This window comes from Acyrthosiphon pisum, chromosome A3, assembly GCF_005508785.2.
Source record: "Acyrthosiphon pisum isolate AL4f chromosome A3, pea_aphid_22Mar2018_4r6ur, whole genome shotgun sequence".
Lineage (NCBI taxonomy): Eukaryota > Metazoa > Arthropoda > Insecta > Hemiptera > Aphididae > Acyrthosiphon > Acyrthosiphon pisum.
In genome coordinates, this window is record NC_042496.1 from 40,783,180 (window position 1) to 40,797,969 (window position 14,790).

Sequence of the window (14,790 nt, forward strand, 5' to 3'; positions counted from 1 at the left end):
ATTTTATGAATTTAAACTATTAAATAATTTGTACATTTTCATTTGATAAATTTCATCAACAATTGAACATAAAAGGAAATCGCTACAAGATAATATATGCAATGTTGTAATAAATTGAATTTCAAACGCTCATAAAAATTGAATTTGACTTTCCGGTGGGTATTTTTATTTATAAAAGTATAGACAAACTTATGAGGAATCTTGTATTAAATTTTCAAATCTTCGATTTAAAAAGAAAAATGTTTAGGAACTCAAAATTATTTGCACAATTCCGTGATTTTTACGACTCTTGTCAAAATTTGAACTTTAAATTTTTATAAAAAAATTGAGAGTATGTGTTTTTAATATTTTACAACTTCCATTGTAACAATATATTAGGAGCCTTGTAAGTACCTATTCAATTTTCAAGCTTTTTGACCCAACGAATAAAATATTATTGACATTTATAGAAAAAAAACAAAAGTAAATTTTAAACTGAAAATTACCGTAAACAGCTTAAAACAAGTCAAAATATTTTGAATATATTATGGTGTATTGAAAATGGTAATATAAACATTCAGTGAAAATTGCATGTATCTACGGTAATTTTTTTTAAAATTACACCGTAAACCAAAATTTAATTCATCGAAAACCGATTTAAAAATATTAGGAAACTGAATTTAAAACATAAACATATAGTTACTACTTACAAGTTACAACTTACTTACTTACAACCTTCTACAATAGTACAATATGTTGAATCAAAATTAAAAACTAGTTTTCGTATGAAATCGGAACTATAAAATTTTAATTGGCGGTTTATCATGGAGAAATTATTAAGAAATAGTACATGGAGGAAAAAAATGTGAATTGGTGAATTGGGTATAAACAAACGCTGAAGACAGCCATTTTGTCTACAATTTGTGCATGTTTGTCGTTTGATTCATTTCATTTTAATTTTTCCCTGCAACCATCGCTCGTTCTTTGATGCATTCTACACAATCTAAAATCTTAGGGTTTTTACGTAATTAAATAGTTTAGTCTCATTAGCAGACTTACAGTTTCTGTGTGTTTTCATGAGCCGCTTTGTGTTTTTGAAGCGTTACACATATTTCTTTGTAATACGATATTATTAAATATGATAATTGTAATTTCTTAAAGTTAGTAGTTCAATCCAATTCATAATTTTTTTTTTTAAATAATATAGCTGCGGTAATATTAACTAAAGGTATGAAAATTAAATTATTCAATTTGGGAGTTTTGTACTTGGGTAATTTTAATTACACATAAGATTTTTAAAATTTTAGTTTTACGACAAAAAATTTGTATGCACAGACTCATATCAAGGTCTGTGTCTGATACGGGTCGGTACGTTTCACTGGTATATTGTACATGTAACTTCTTACACGTTAGATTTTGAACAGATATGACGTGTTGATAATTGATATACAGTTTTTCTTTGATGATCTTCAATCATATATACTTATCTTCTATATTATATTAAAATTTTTGTAGTATTCATTATATAGATACAATGAATCAACAGCAGCAACAATCACCACAACAACAGCAGCAGCCACAACAGCAGCAGCAGCAACAACAACAACAACAACCATCATCACAACCACAAATGAATGACGACCAAAAAAGATCTAATGAACAAACTGATGAAGAAGATTGTCAGTCTAATGAAGGATTTGTTGTGAAGATGCGTGGCCTACCATGGTCGGCTACAGCTGATGATATAATCAAATTTTTGAGCATATTGGGTATGTTAAGACCAAACTATAATAGTTATCTTACTCAAATTTGAGTGCACATAGCAGCAGAAAAAAACAGTTGAATTTGTACATCCATCCCCCGCTACTGGTAACTGAAACAGTTATTATACAGTTGTGATTGACTACTGTGTTAGCCCACAATGATATTTGCCGATCATTTACAACTCAGAGGTCTGACTATGTACAAAACCTTGTTCAAACTGGTGTATTCTTATTCTGAATAGAATCTATATACCTATTAGATTTATCATTCATCTAAAGTTTTTATTTTTATTTCTAAATTATACATAAGAAATAATAATTATATTAAATGGGAGATGACTAAGTGTAAAAAATAAATATGCTTACATCAATATTTAAATATCTTATTGATTAAGATATAATTAGAAAGGAGTATGCTTAAATATTATTTTTAGCCTGTCGTTTAGTACACTTAATTGCTACATTGTGAGCATCGTACTCATATGTTACTTTATTATTATTATTATTATTATTAATTTCTTGATTAAGTTAGAACAATAAATAATACACAGAAATATTTATTTTTTACCCTTTACTATAAAGTATGAAATATTTTTAATGTACTATTAATAGGTAGTTTATCAAAAAAAAAAAAACAATTTTTCAATTTCTAAAGTTTAGTTTGTTTCATTACGGCAGGATATAGTCAAATAATAACTTATTCAGGAACGACAAATAGCGCTATAATTAATTTTTGTAAATATTTGTAAATATGTCATTTGAAGACATCTATAGTACCAGGTGAATTTGATAAAATTTATAAGATTATGGCTAATTTGTATGAGCCCACAAGTGTATAAAAAATGTGTTAAAAGAAAAGAGACTATCTCACCTCAGTTGAAGCATTGTATGTCTGTATGTATGTAACACATATTGCTGAATGTTTTTTCCCTTACATACTGAATACTGATATTTGTTGGGTATTATTATTATTTTGTTTTGGTTTGGTTAGATACACTTCTTGTTGATTATATAGTAAACTCTTGTTATCCAAGGTCTTCCATAGAACTATGTAAAACTTGCATTATATGTATATATAAAGAATCATTATGATTCCACAAGTAGAGAAAAACATATCAAGTCTCAATTGTACCCTAAAATGTTGTATTGCTGATTGTCCTGTCACGTCCAATGGTTTTGAAATTTTTGCCTCTCAACATGAGCAGTTGTTTATCAATGGTTGCCGTGCCACTCTATTCTATTATCATGGATAATTGAGAGCTTCCTGTTATTGACAAAATTGATTTCCTAGCAATTTTAATATGGTACTGGCAAATACCAATAAACTAAAAAAAAAAAGACTACCGATATGACTTATATTCTTAAACACATCCATGAAATCATTTTGCCCATCCTTTAGTTATTGTTTTTATAGTTATGTTTCATTTTTTTTTAAATATTTTACATTTTTAGTGATATTTAGTGTCATGTTAAAATCAATAAAATAATAAATACAAATAAATACAAATCAAAATTGCAGGATTTGTTAGTAAATTTATGATTTTGATTATTTATAACTAATTTAATTTATAATTTTTACCCCTTGATTATTTGTCATTAAGTTTGATTCTAGTGTATTTATTAGATTAAATTACAAATTTGTAGGTGTGTAGTTAACTCTAGATGTATCCAATAGTTTTATATTTAAAATAAATTAAATGTAATCTATTTTACATATTATGTAGGTGAAGCAAAGGTTAAAGATGGTGCTGCTGGAGTACATTTGACTATGGCTAGAGAAGGAAGACCTAGTGGTGAAGCTTATGTTGAAATGGAATCTGAAGAAGATCTTAAGGCTGCTCTTAAGAAAGATCGAGAGCATATGGGCAATCGTTACATTGAAGGTTATACTCAAATTATATTTTAATAATATGTTAGTAAATAGTTTTAATGACCGATTTGCTTCCAAAATATGGGTTATGCTTAAAGTCTGTTAAATTAAATGGTATTAAATATAAATTTTAATAGCGAGTTATGAAAGTGTATTATAAAACTTTATTATTTGTATATATTTATTTTTTTAGTTTTTCGATCAAAACGTTCAGAAATGGAATGGGTTATTAAAAAAACTGGTTCAACACTTGACAGTGTACTGGATGATAATTGTGTTCGTTTAAGAGGTCTTCCCTTTGGATCTACTAAGGATGACATTGTACAGTTCTTCCAAGGTATACTTTTCCATTTAATTTATATATATTGATTGAATTTTATTTTTTTATTTCTCTTGCTAATTTTTGGGTTACTTATAAATTTGCTTTGTCTTGGTGATTCAATAAGATTTATATTTTAAATTAGATTTGTGATATTTGTTTAACAGTTTTTTTTTTTTATATCTAACAGCAATTGTATTAGGCAAAGCTTATAATTTTTTAATTTAAATTTTTGAGTGTTACACCATATAATTTTTCTTTGTATAGACTTAACCACTCAACTACGTTCCACTAAACATAAAATTATGATAACTAGTTTAAGCTTTTTGTCCACAGCAAACATTAATTTTTAATTGCTTAAAAATTAAGTTGTATAGGTTGTATTTAAACATTGAGCAGGATATTTAAAAATGGAGTTAAAAAGTAATAACTATTAATTATAGCAATATGTAAATTTAAGGACAACAAAAATTATGTAGATAAATTGTTTTAATTTTTAAATATCACAAGTTAAAATGATCTTAATGAATTGCCTTGTCTTCAAATTTTATAAAATTGTTCAAACTTGATAATATTTACCTTTTGTTAATTTAACTTTTTGTGTTTTTGGTTGTGCTAATGATTGGGTTATCTATGATTGGTTGTATTGTGGGCAACAGGGTTGGAGATGACACCAGACGGTATAACCATAGCAACCGACTTCACGGGGCGGAGTACGGGGGAAGCTTTTGTACAATTTGTAGACAGAGAGAATGCAGAGAAAGCTCTGCAGAAACACAAGGAGAAAATAGGACACAGGTGGGGTGTCTTCCTTTATTTAATATCCCGGTGAAAAATTGGCGGGTAATATAATCACATGTAGTTAAACAAAGGGAGGCCGGGAGGGTAATCCTTCGCTCCTCCTTATTTGTGGTTTGTTTTTTATTTTTATTTTTAATTATTAAATTAAATCTTAGTTATTTCTACCTAGTAAAAATTTACTTTATGTTTAAGTTACTTTTAGGTATCTTAATTGCATTAACATCATAATATTTCATAAATTACACATTTTTTTATGATTCTTTAGATATATTGAGATATTCCGCAGTAGTTTAGCAGAAATTCGCAATCAAGCACTTCAAAGAAGACCAAGACAAACTCCATATGACCGAATGGATCGTTTTGCTAATAGTGGTGGTGGCGGCGGCGGCAGTGGTGGTAGTGGACGGTACTTTGATATGCCCATGAGAACTGGACGTAATATGAAGTCATTTGGCAATAATGGCTATGATAATGGAGGTGATCCATGGAATAGTGGTAGAAGTATGGGTGGTCCAAGAGGTGGTGGTGGAGGTGGCCAAGGTATGATGGGCGGCAGTAGTGGCGGTGGTGGAGGAGGATGGAATAGTAATAACTGGAATGCTCCACCAAGTAGACCATTATATGTTGTACATATGAGAGGATTACCTTTTAAAGCAAATGAGGATGATATAGCTACAGTTAGTATATTTATATTTTAATTAATAAGTATAGATTTTTTTGGATCAATTTTGATAAACCTTTCAAATTAGTTTTTTGAACCATTGGAACCTGTTGATATACGTATTCTTTTCAATAACAATAATCGACCATCTGGAGAAGCAAATGTTGAATTTGGTAACAAAGAAGATGCAATGCGAGCTATGTCAAAAGTAAACATTTTTATTTTTTAGAAATTGCTTAATAATTTACATATAATAAACTATGAAATGTTTTAATTTATAGGATAAAACATATATGCAGCATAGATACATTGAACTGTTTATGGATGGACCGGTAGGAGGTGGACCAGGTTCTGGCGGTAATAACTTTAGTATGGATGATATGGGACCACCAAATTCAGGCAATGGCGGGAGCTTTGGAGGATTTGGAAACAATTCATTTGGTGGTGGAGGTAGCAGCAGTGGTGGTGGCGGTGGAAATTCTTTTGGGAACAACACATTTTCTCGGCGTAATGATAACTCTGGTCCTCCTAATTCATTTTTTTCAAATAATATGGGCGGAGGTGGATATCCAAGACCTTCTGGACCAAGAAATATGTCAGGACCTGGACCTAAATTTAACCCCTTTTAAAATTGATGATAAATATAAATAAAATAAATTGTTTGACTTTAAACTTTAAAGTATTATCAAATGTTTGCAGCAGATTGATGTTTTTTTTTTCTTAAACTAATAATACAAGTAATTATGATTATGCTCTTTAAATTTAAGTACTAACTTATGTTAGTTTTACCATTCAAGTGTTATTTAATTTTGACTACCTAATTTATGGTGTATTCACATAGAATGATTTTGTAATATAATTTATTTTGAAAAATATGAGAACACGCTTATTTTGTCACAACATTTTAGGGCATATGTTGTATTATAATTTTCCTACTATCCTAATATAAGATAATTTTATGTTGTGGAATCTTTAAAAATCCAAATACTTATATAGTATGGAAATTGCATTTTAATGTTAATAGAAACGACCTTTTTTTTATACATTGAAACTTGTGTTTTGCATAACTTCTATTTTTTAATGTATACATTAAGGAAACAATTTTATATTAATTAAAATTAGTGTTTGTAATAAAGCTTCTAAAAAATAAATTATAACATTTTTTTTTAAAATTCCTATCTATTGTAATTCACAAAAAACCACTTGAATAAATGTGGTAATATATGTGATCTCTGTTTGGTTTTGTATGTTCCTTTATGTCGTGTGAACAATTTAGAGTACTTGAAAGTAGGTATATATTATAATTAAGTATTAATTAACTAACGATAAAGAAAGTCCTATTTGAGACAGTAGTGAAAAATGTAGACATTTCTAAGGAGCAGGACCGGCTAAGCAAAAATAGTGAACTAGGCAAAATCAAATTTTGCCGCCCCTAACAATATAATATTATCAGCATTTTGAAAATGCCACCCTCTTACTAAAGTGCATCTTAAGTGCTGCCCTAGGCGTGGGCCTATGTCGCTTACCCCTTGAGCCAGGGCTGCTAAGGAGTAAAGTGTAAAAAAGAGAAAATACGGATGATTCTCCTAGCACTTTAATGATTTTCACAGAAAACTATATACATACAGACAAATACATTATACATTTCAATTGTCTTTGTGGTTTGTCGGTGCGGACGGTAATCTAAAACCAATCATATCCGCCGTTTCTTGAACGGTTTTTTCTCGTCTCTGGTGTTTGTCGGTGAGCTCGCGGCATATACGCTGTGACCGTATGTACTGCAAGTATGTGTCGGCGACCCATACCATCTCATCAGGGCCACGACAGTACTGCGCCTGGGTGACTTGGTTTGATCGGTATTCAGACAGAATCAGCCGCATTAGAGGTCGGTCGAGCAACTTGCCGTCCGATGTGACGTACCGGAACTCGCGGGTCAGCGATCGTAGGAGGGAGAGCGAAGTCTTTCCAAACATTTCGAATGCGTTTGGTAGGTCTTCTTTTTGTACACGATGAACGGTTATATCCGGTACAAAGAAAAATTCTAAAAAAACATTTGAAGTACCCGAGGACCGCCACTCGCCAGACGCGTATTATTTAATATTGAAAATTAATTTGTTGTTATCAATAGTTATCACTTATCACTTATCATTGTTTTTTTTTAATTTCTGTTATCTCGGTTCGCAACCGGCATGCCAACAGCTGCAGTATTAAACCTGCATCTACCCACCAAATCCTGAAATCCCGTATTGGCGTGACGCATGATCCAAGTGACGTCACCAACTTCCCATCGTGTTTTTCCGATGAAAAGCCACATAGTGGCGCCCGATTGGCCGGTTCCGTGTTCGTGTAGTGTTCCCATTGGTCTGCATTTATATTTATAAGAGTTATAATTCGGCGGCACGTCTCCGTATTACGGTTGTTTTCGCCAGTGTCCGGTGCACAGTGCACATCTCTCGATATTAAGGTTCACTGACATCCGAGAGCGTTTTACACTTAAAAATTCGTGGCGTTTTTGTCACAGTCGGATTTCGTTTCTACACGTTGACCAAAAGTCGCGACCGACATGTTGGAACTCAAGTATCTGATACTTGTGGTTTTGGCCCTGACGTTGTCGCCAATAACCGGTAAGTTTGCTGTGTACTTTTTTTTTGATTTTGTTAACTCTTGGACGGCGATTAACTTTTGATTATTTACTAACAATCTTCCTGTTACTTTCAGAACGATGTGTAGCCGAAGACCTAGATGGCGAAGGAGAAATATTAAATACATTTACGGTTGGCGCAACCATTGATGGTGGCAGCAAAGATGGAGCAGTTACTGGTAAAATTTATTACAATTTAATATGTATATTTTGTGTTGGAGTTTCTACCTCAGGCGTTTAGTTAAAAGAACTTGTGTTCAAAATTAGTACAGGTTAATTCAGAACATTCACAAAATACTAATTTTCATGAGGAATGATATCTACAACTTAACACTGATTCGATATGCTCAAAATATTATACTTAACCTAATAAAAACTAAAAAAACTAAAAAATCTATGATGACTTATATAAATGAAAATACTTTATTCATGTATAATTTTCATTCATTCGATTTAACTATATGTACATAAAAATGCAATTACATGTATTTTTTTAAAGCCATCTAGCTCCCTTTATTTTTTTTTTCAGTAGACAGTGTAATGACAATGTGTATCAACAGTTATTCAACATTATCTTTACATAATATTTAGATATAAATTAATTTCATGCACATGATTGATTAAATTATAACAAAAAATTAAATTTTAAATCAGTAACTGAGATATTCACATAAATATAAAATTGAAAACCAATTAAAATCTACTTCCTTTACTTAGGGTTTATTAGATATTTAATTATTTTAGAAGTGTTATTAATTACTAAAAAGTTAAATAAATATATCTACCAATAATCTAACTTGACATCTTCTGGCTTGTTATTTCAAACCATGAGTTATAATTTAAAAACTGATAACTTTTATCTGCATGTAGGTAAGATATATTTTATTGCTGTAGATTAAGTGTTTTTTATTAAAATTGTGATTGATTGTTAAGATATATAATAATAATAAAAATAATAAAAAAATTAAAATATTAACTATAAAACTATTATTATTAGATAGATACCTATATATTTTACAAACAAGCAGTAATACATTACAATACATATTATAACTAATATAAAATATTTCATGATACCGTATTTTTGCTAGGAAACCTGTTCAATCTTTTATTTTTATGTCATTAGTTATTATTGGTTTATCAATTGTTCATGTGTATAACAGATGTTTAAAAAAATAAACCTTAATAATTAAAATGAAAACCTTTTAATATAGTAGTATTAACAGTTTTAATCTTAAATAATGTATCTAAAATACTAAAAATAAATAATATTTCAGATGATAAGGCAGCTATAAATGCAGAAGAACGAATTAAATTAGATGGATTAAATGCTGCACAGTTAAAAGAACTGAAAGAACAGGCAGAAACATTTACTTTCCAAGCTGAAGTTAATCGAATGATGAAACTTATTATCAACTCGTTATATAGAAACAAAGAAGTAAATATTATTTTAAAATTGTTTTGATAAATACTAAATAATACTAATTTGTTATTGTTTTTAGATTTATTTAAGAGAACTTATTTCAAATGCTTCAGATGCTTTAGATAAAATAAGGTTATTAGCGTTGTCTAATACTAATCTTTTAGATGCAACTAATGAACTTTCTATCAGGATAAAGGTAATGTTTAATATAATTTTTAATAGTTATTATCTTTATTGAAACAAGTGATTTATGTGTTAGATTTATTTATCGACTTCATTTTTTAAAGTAGCTGATCAATTTTTTTACTATCTGCCTTTTGAAATATTTTGTATAAATCGTATATGATGGACAAATACTTAGATATATTTTTGGGTATAACCTAGAAGAGTTATCTTAATTAAAAATTTGAATCAAATACCTACCTTAAGTTCTATTAAATTTGGTTTATATCCATAGTTTATTATATCAAAACTATTATATCTTTATTGCAATTTTATCACTATACTCTTCAGAATAAGACGATACCAGTTGGCCACAGTCAAAACCGGTTTTGCTACGTAAATCTGGTATGCTCTTATTCTGAATAGACTATAACTAATAAATTGATGCATAAATACATTATATTTCACTGAAGTTCATTACTTATTTAGTTCACAACAATTGGTTTTTAATACTTTAAATGTAAATTAGGTGAATAAAGAGTCCGGAATGTTGCATATAACTGATACGGGAATTGGTATGACACGCGAAGATTTGGTGAAAAATTTGGGTACCATAGCTAAATCTGGTACTGCTGAGTTTTTAAGTAGCTTAAACTCTGGGGAAGGTCAAGATAAGAATATGAATGACATGATTGGACAATTTGGTGTTGGATTTTATTCTGCTTTTCTTGTTGCTGACAAAGTTTTGGTTACCACCAAGCACAATGATGATAAACAATATATTTGGGAATCAGATGCTAACAGTTTTTCTATTGTTGAAGACCCTAGAGGACCAACACTAAAGAGAGGAACACAAATTAGGTATGTTAAAACTAATATTTAAAAATATTACTTATTCTAATTTAATTGAATTTTTTTAATCAATATTTTAGTTTACAACTGAAAGAGGAAGCTATTGATAATTTAGAAATAAATACTCTGAAAAATTTGGTGAAAAAATACTCTCAGTTTATCAACTTCCCTATTTATTTGTGGTCAAGCAAAACCGAAACTGTAGATGAACCAATTGAAGAAGATGAGCAGCCAGAAAATGAAGAAAAATCAGAAGACGATGACGCAGCAGTAGAAGATGCTAAAGAAGAAACACCAAAAACCAAAAAGGTAGACAAGACTGTTTGGGATTGGGAAATCCTTAATAACCATAAACCTATATGGACTCGTAAACCTGATGATGTAGAAGCAAATGAGTATAATGAATTTTATAAGGCACTGACTAAAGATACTAAGGATCCATTGACTTATACACATTTTAATGCTGAAGGCGAAGTATCATTTAAATCCTTGCTTTATGTTCCATCTGCTCAACCATCAGATACCTTTAACAAATATGGTACAGTAACAGACAACATCAAGCTTTATGTTAGAAGAGTATTCATAACAGATGAGTTTACTGATTTATTGCCAAAGTATTTAAGTTTTCTTCAGGGAATTGTAGATTCGGATGATTTACCTTTGAATGTTTCTCGTGAAGTTTTGCAACAACATAAGTTACTTAAAATTATCAAGAAAAAACTTATCCGTAAAGCTTTAGATATGCTTAAAAAGTTGGATCCTGAATCATACAAGAAATTCTGGGCTGAATATTCTACAAAGTAAGTAAACAATTTTAATGAAGTAATACAATAGTTTTTCGTAAGTATTGTTCTAATTTTCTTCAATTTTATAGCATAAAATTGGGCATTATTGAAGATCCATCTAATCGAGCACGTCTTGCCAAGTTGCTGCGATTCCAATCATCTGTTGAAGATACTCCTACGTCATTAGCTGACTACGTTAAACGTATGAGTGAAAAGCAGGAGCATATTTATTACATTGCTGGTTCTAGTAAGGCAGAACTTGAACGTTCTCCTTTTGTTGAGGGTATTATTCGCAAGGGATATGAAGTTCTGTACCTAATTGAAGCTGTAGACGAATACACATTATCAGCTATTCCAGAGTTTGAAGGTAAAAAGTTCCAAAATGTGGCTAAAGAGGGTGTATCTCTTACTGACAATAAAGAAAAAGCTGAAGAATTGAAAGTTCAATTTGAACCACTTACAAAATGGTTTGGCGAAAATGCTCTTAAAGATCAAGTAAGTTAAAAAATGTTTTGTTATAATATATGTCTTATTATGTTATATTTATTGAGTGTACTGTTTAGATTTCAAAAGCAGTCGTATCGGACCGCTTGGCTGAATCACCATGTGCTCTTGTTGCTGGAATGTTTGGTTGGACTGGTAATATGGAAAGATTAGCGTTATCTAATGCTCACCAAAAGGCTGATGATCCACAAAGAGAGTTTTATTTAAAGCAGCGTAAATCTCTTGAAATAAATCCTCGTCATCCTCTTATAAAGGATTTGTTAAGAAGAGTAAGAGATGATCCTGAAGATCAAAAAGCAAAGGATATTGCAGTTATGTTATTTAGAACAGGTAATTTCATTTTGTCTATGTTTTGGTTAAATATGTTTAAAACCGTGTACTACCATAAACTATAATTAATAATAAAACATTGTTTTTTTATATTTTTGAAAAATGCTTAAGTATTTATTTTTATTATTTAGCAACATTAAGGTCAGGATTCATGCTCCAAGAATCTGCAGATTTTGCTGAAAGTGTTGAAGCTCTAATGAGGCAATCATTAGGCATTCCATTAGATGAAAAAGTTAGTTATGATGATGAAGAATCGGTTGGTGAACAACAAGTTGAAGAAGAAGAGGAAGATAAAGAAGAACATGATGAATTATAAAAGTGTTGAAAAATATATTTTAAAGATAGACTGTATCAGTTTATCTAATTATAAGTCTGATTTGCGACATTTCTGCATATTATTCAAATAAGTATTGTATAATCATATATTTACCAGTAGCTCTTTAAATTTTATATACATTTTTTCCTATGAAATATCAAACCACATATTATATTTTGTAACGTTCTAAAAAATCTGAATAATTTAATATCTTTTCTAGTGGGTATTCACCATACTACATAAAATTTATTGTACAAATTATTAATTATAAAAATGTTTATTTGTTTAATTTATTAGTATAATTTTTTCATTTAAATTGTAATACAAAGTTGTTTTGCAAATTGTCTGCGTTTGTAAATTTATTGCTAAAATTGCAAATTATGCATCTGTTACAATAATAGGAAACAAAAGAAATTAATCGATTTTTGTATAAATCGACATAGGGTTGTTGAATATAAATTATAAACTAATTGAAAAATATGACCAATATCATTGATTATTTATATTTTATTAACTGCTAATATATAAAAATCAATGCTATAAAAATTACAGATTGTAGGTATGTTTTAAAAATAAAGTAAAAAAAAATATATAGTATTCAATAGTTATATTGGTTTTTATGTACACTGATGATACAACATCCACTGTTTCAAAAGTACATAATTATCGTAATATTTGCATGTACCTATTTAATTACTTTGCTTTAGCCAGCTCCTATATGTTTTTAAAAACTGATATTTATTATTTACGTTATATTTAACGCCTAAAATGTATTCAGTTTTTAACTCATAACATTAATTGATGATGTTGAATGACGCTGATGAATCAAAAGTGTGAGAAGATTTAGATTTTAAAAGCGCCCTCTAATTTCTAATTCCGAACCAAAAATATTACTAGCCGCTGTAATTACCTACTGCTTTTTCGAAATCGACATGCAGAAACCTGGGGTCAGGAAACAAATTTTTCTATTCGCATTTTTCAATAATTATTTTAAACATTGTTTCATAAATTGAAGTCGTCTTACGCTCTAACAAACAATATACAGCAGTAATAAAAAATCATTTTTTGGGACTCTTATAACGTATAATTGCATAAAATGCTCAGGACTAAAATTTCTGTCACAATACCAAGTACTTGCCTCTGCTAAAATACGAAGTCCTTCATCCACAGCGAAAATGATAACTCTTTCGTGGTTTAAATCCATGTTGTCGAATAATAAAAGTTGTTTTTCTTCATATTATAATGACTAGGGCAGAGGACTTGTAGCACTAAAAAAGCACTAAATATGCAAGCACTTATGCACTTAAAATATGAATTTCAAACATTTTTTTAATCCTAATCGAATAAAAGCCCGCAATCCGCATAGTGCGCACACGGCTCACTGTGGTGGTAATGTTGTATGGTGTACGACGTTAGATTGTTAACGATTATCAATCTATTAATAAAATTAATTACAGAAAATTATATTATTGGCTTATCAGCGATTCTCAAGCGCTTTTTGGAAAACGTGTGCCTGTAGAAAGTCAATATTAATTATTATTATATGACAAAATTTTTTTAAATTTGTCACGATTTTTTACTGCACCCCGGTGTAGCCTTAGGCCACACAAGCGACGCGCATGATGTTTGGGTAAAAAGCTTGTAAACAATTAGCTGCCTAATAAGGAACAACGTCGCTCAAAAAGAAAAGTGCATCGGGATTTCGGATTCCATTTGGCCATAACGTAAAAAGAGCTTTATTAAAATCGTAGAGTAGATGGCTTTTTCGACAACAGCGGAAAAAATTAAAAATATTTTACCTGGTTCATAGACATTTAAAATACCAATAATTGAATAATTACGTTAACAATAAATCGAGATTCTACGTCAGTGAGATTGCCTCAACATAGTAGTAGCCAGTAGGTAATTGGAATAGGTACCTACTTCTTAATAAAGATACAAATGGAATGTTTTAATGTGTATATTTTTCCAAAATAAGTATTTTTTAGATTCTGAGTGAAACGATGAATGTATTGATATTACAATGATGTGTTTTTTTTATTTTTTATTTTTAACTTTTTTTTTGTGTCTGTCATCACCTTTTAAAACAGTAAAAATGCTTAGATTTTCTTCAACAGTATCTTTTCTGATAGGAAAGTGAATCTAGTTGGTACTTTTTTTTTTTGGGGGGGGGGGGGGGGGTCAGAAGTAAAAATTTCTCAGTAGTTTTCAAAAGCGCCTTGAAAAACAAAAGAATAATTAAGGAAAAACGGGAATTTTTACGCAAAATCTGTTTTCGAGAAAATTGATTTTGGTTTTTGGTGCAACTCTTAAACAAATGACCGTAGATACATGAAATTTTGACTGAATGTGTATATTAGCATTTTCTGTACACCATAACATTT

The 14,790-nt window shown here is 29.7% G+C and overlaps 3 protein-coding genes across 4 annotated transcripts; 2 read left to right on the forward strand and 1 right to left on the reverse strand.

Moving 5' to 3' along the window:
• Positions 1–890: 890 nt before the first annotated feature.
• Positions 891–6,544, forward strand: LOC100163029 (heterogeneous nuclear ribonucleoprotein H2). 2 transcript variants are annotated; one of them, XM_008182454.2, is made up of 8 exons: positions 891–1,207; positions 1,509–1,748; positions 3,467–3,625; positions 3,806–3,949; positions 4,591–4,729; positions 4,998–5,409; positions 5,482–5,601; positions 5,675–6,544. In XM_008182454.2, the coding sequence occupies exons 2-8, from the start codon at positions 1,514–1,516 to the stop codon at positions 6,020–6,022; spliced, it is 1,557 nt and encodes a 518-aa protein (XP_008180676.1). In that variant the 5' UTR covers positions 891–1,207; positions 1,509–1,513; the 3' UTR covers positions 6,023–6,544. The 2 variants fall into 2 exon arrangements, with proteins under 2 accessions (XP_008180676.1, XP_008180677.1); XM_008182455.3 differs by having other exon boundaries at positions 892–1,207; positions 1,495–1,748.
• Positions 6,545–6,972: 428 nt separating this feature from the next.
• LOC100161007 (formation of mitochondrial complexes 1 homolog-like) lies at positions 6,973–7,495 on the reverse strand. The gene is given in 1 exon segment (NM_001162632.2): positions 6,973–7,495. A coding segment is annotated over 1 exon segment (327 nt). The 5' UTR covers positions 7,367–7,495; the 3' UTR covers positions 6,973–7,039.
• Positions 7,496–7,743: 248 nt separating this feature from the next.
• LOC100169283 (endoplasmin homolog) lies at positions 7,744–12,889 on the forward strand. Its single transcript, XM_001948902.5, has 9 exons — positions 7,744–8,017; positions 8,112–8,213; positions 9,312–9,472; positions 9,537–9,653; positions 10,149–10,480; positions 10,552–11,271; positions 11,346–11,751; positions 11,820–12,090; positions 12,222–12,889. Exons 1-9 carry the CDS (start codon positions 7,957–7,959, stop codon positions 12,404–12,406), a joined length of 2,355 nt encoding a protein of 784 aa, XP_001948937.1. The 5' UTR covers positions 7,744–7,956; the 3' UTR covers positions 12,407–12,889.
• The last annotated feature ends 1,901 nt before the right edge of the window (positions 12,890–14,790 follow it).

What these genes read in the sequence shown, in the direction of transcription:
- LOC100169283 (XM_001948902.5), top strand. Translation starts at nt 7,957, where the DNA reads ATGTTGGAACTCAAGTATCTGATACTTGTGGTTTTGGCCCTGACGTTG. An exon ending in GACGTTGTCGCCAATAACCG is followed by an intron (nt 8,018 to 8,111) that starts GTAAGTTTGCTG and finishes TGTTACTTTCAG; the next exon opens with AACGATGTGTAGCCGAAGAC. An exon ending in AAAATGCTCTTAAAGATCAA is followed by an intron (nt 11,752 to 11,819) that starts GTAAGTTAAAAA and finishes TGTACTGTTTAG; the next exon opens with ATTTCAAAAGCAGTCGTATC.
- LOC100163029 (XM_008182454.2), top strand. Translation starts at nt 1,514, where the DNA reads ATGAATCAACAGCAGCAACAATCACCACAACAACAGCAGCAGCCACAA. An exon ending in GGGCAATCGTTACATTGAAG is followed by an intron (nt 3,626 to 3,805) that starts GTTATACTCAAA and finishes TTATTTTTTTAG; the next exon opens with TTTTTCGATCAAAACGTTCA. An exon ending in AAGGAGAAAATAGGACACAG is followed by an intron (nt 4,730 to 4,997) that starts GTGGGGTGTCTT and finishes ATGATTCTTTAG; the next exon opens with ATATATTGAGATATTCCGCA.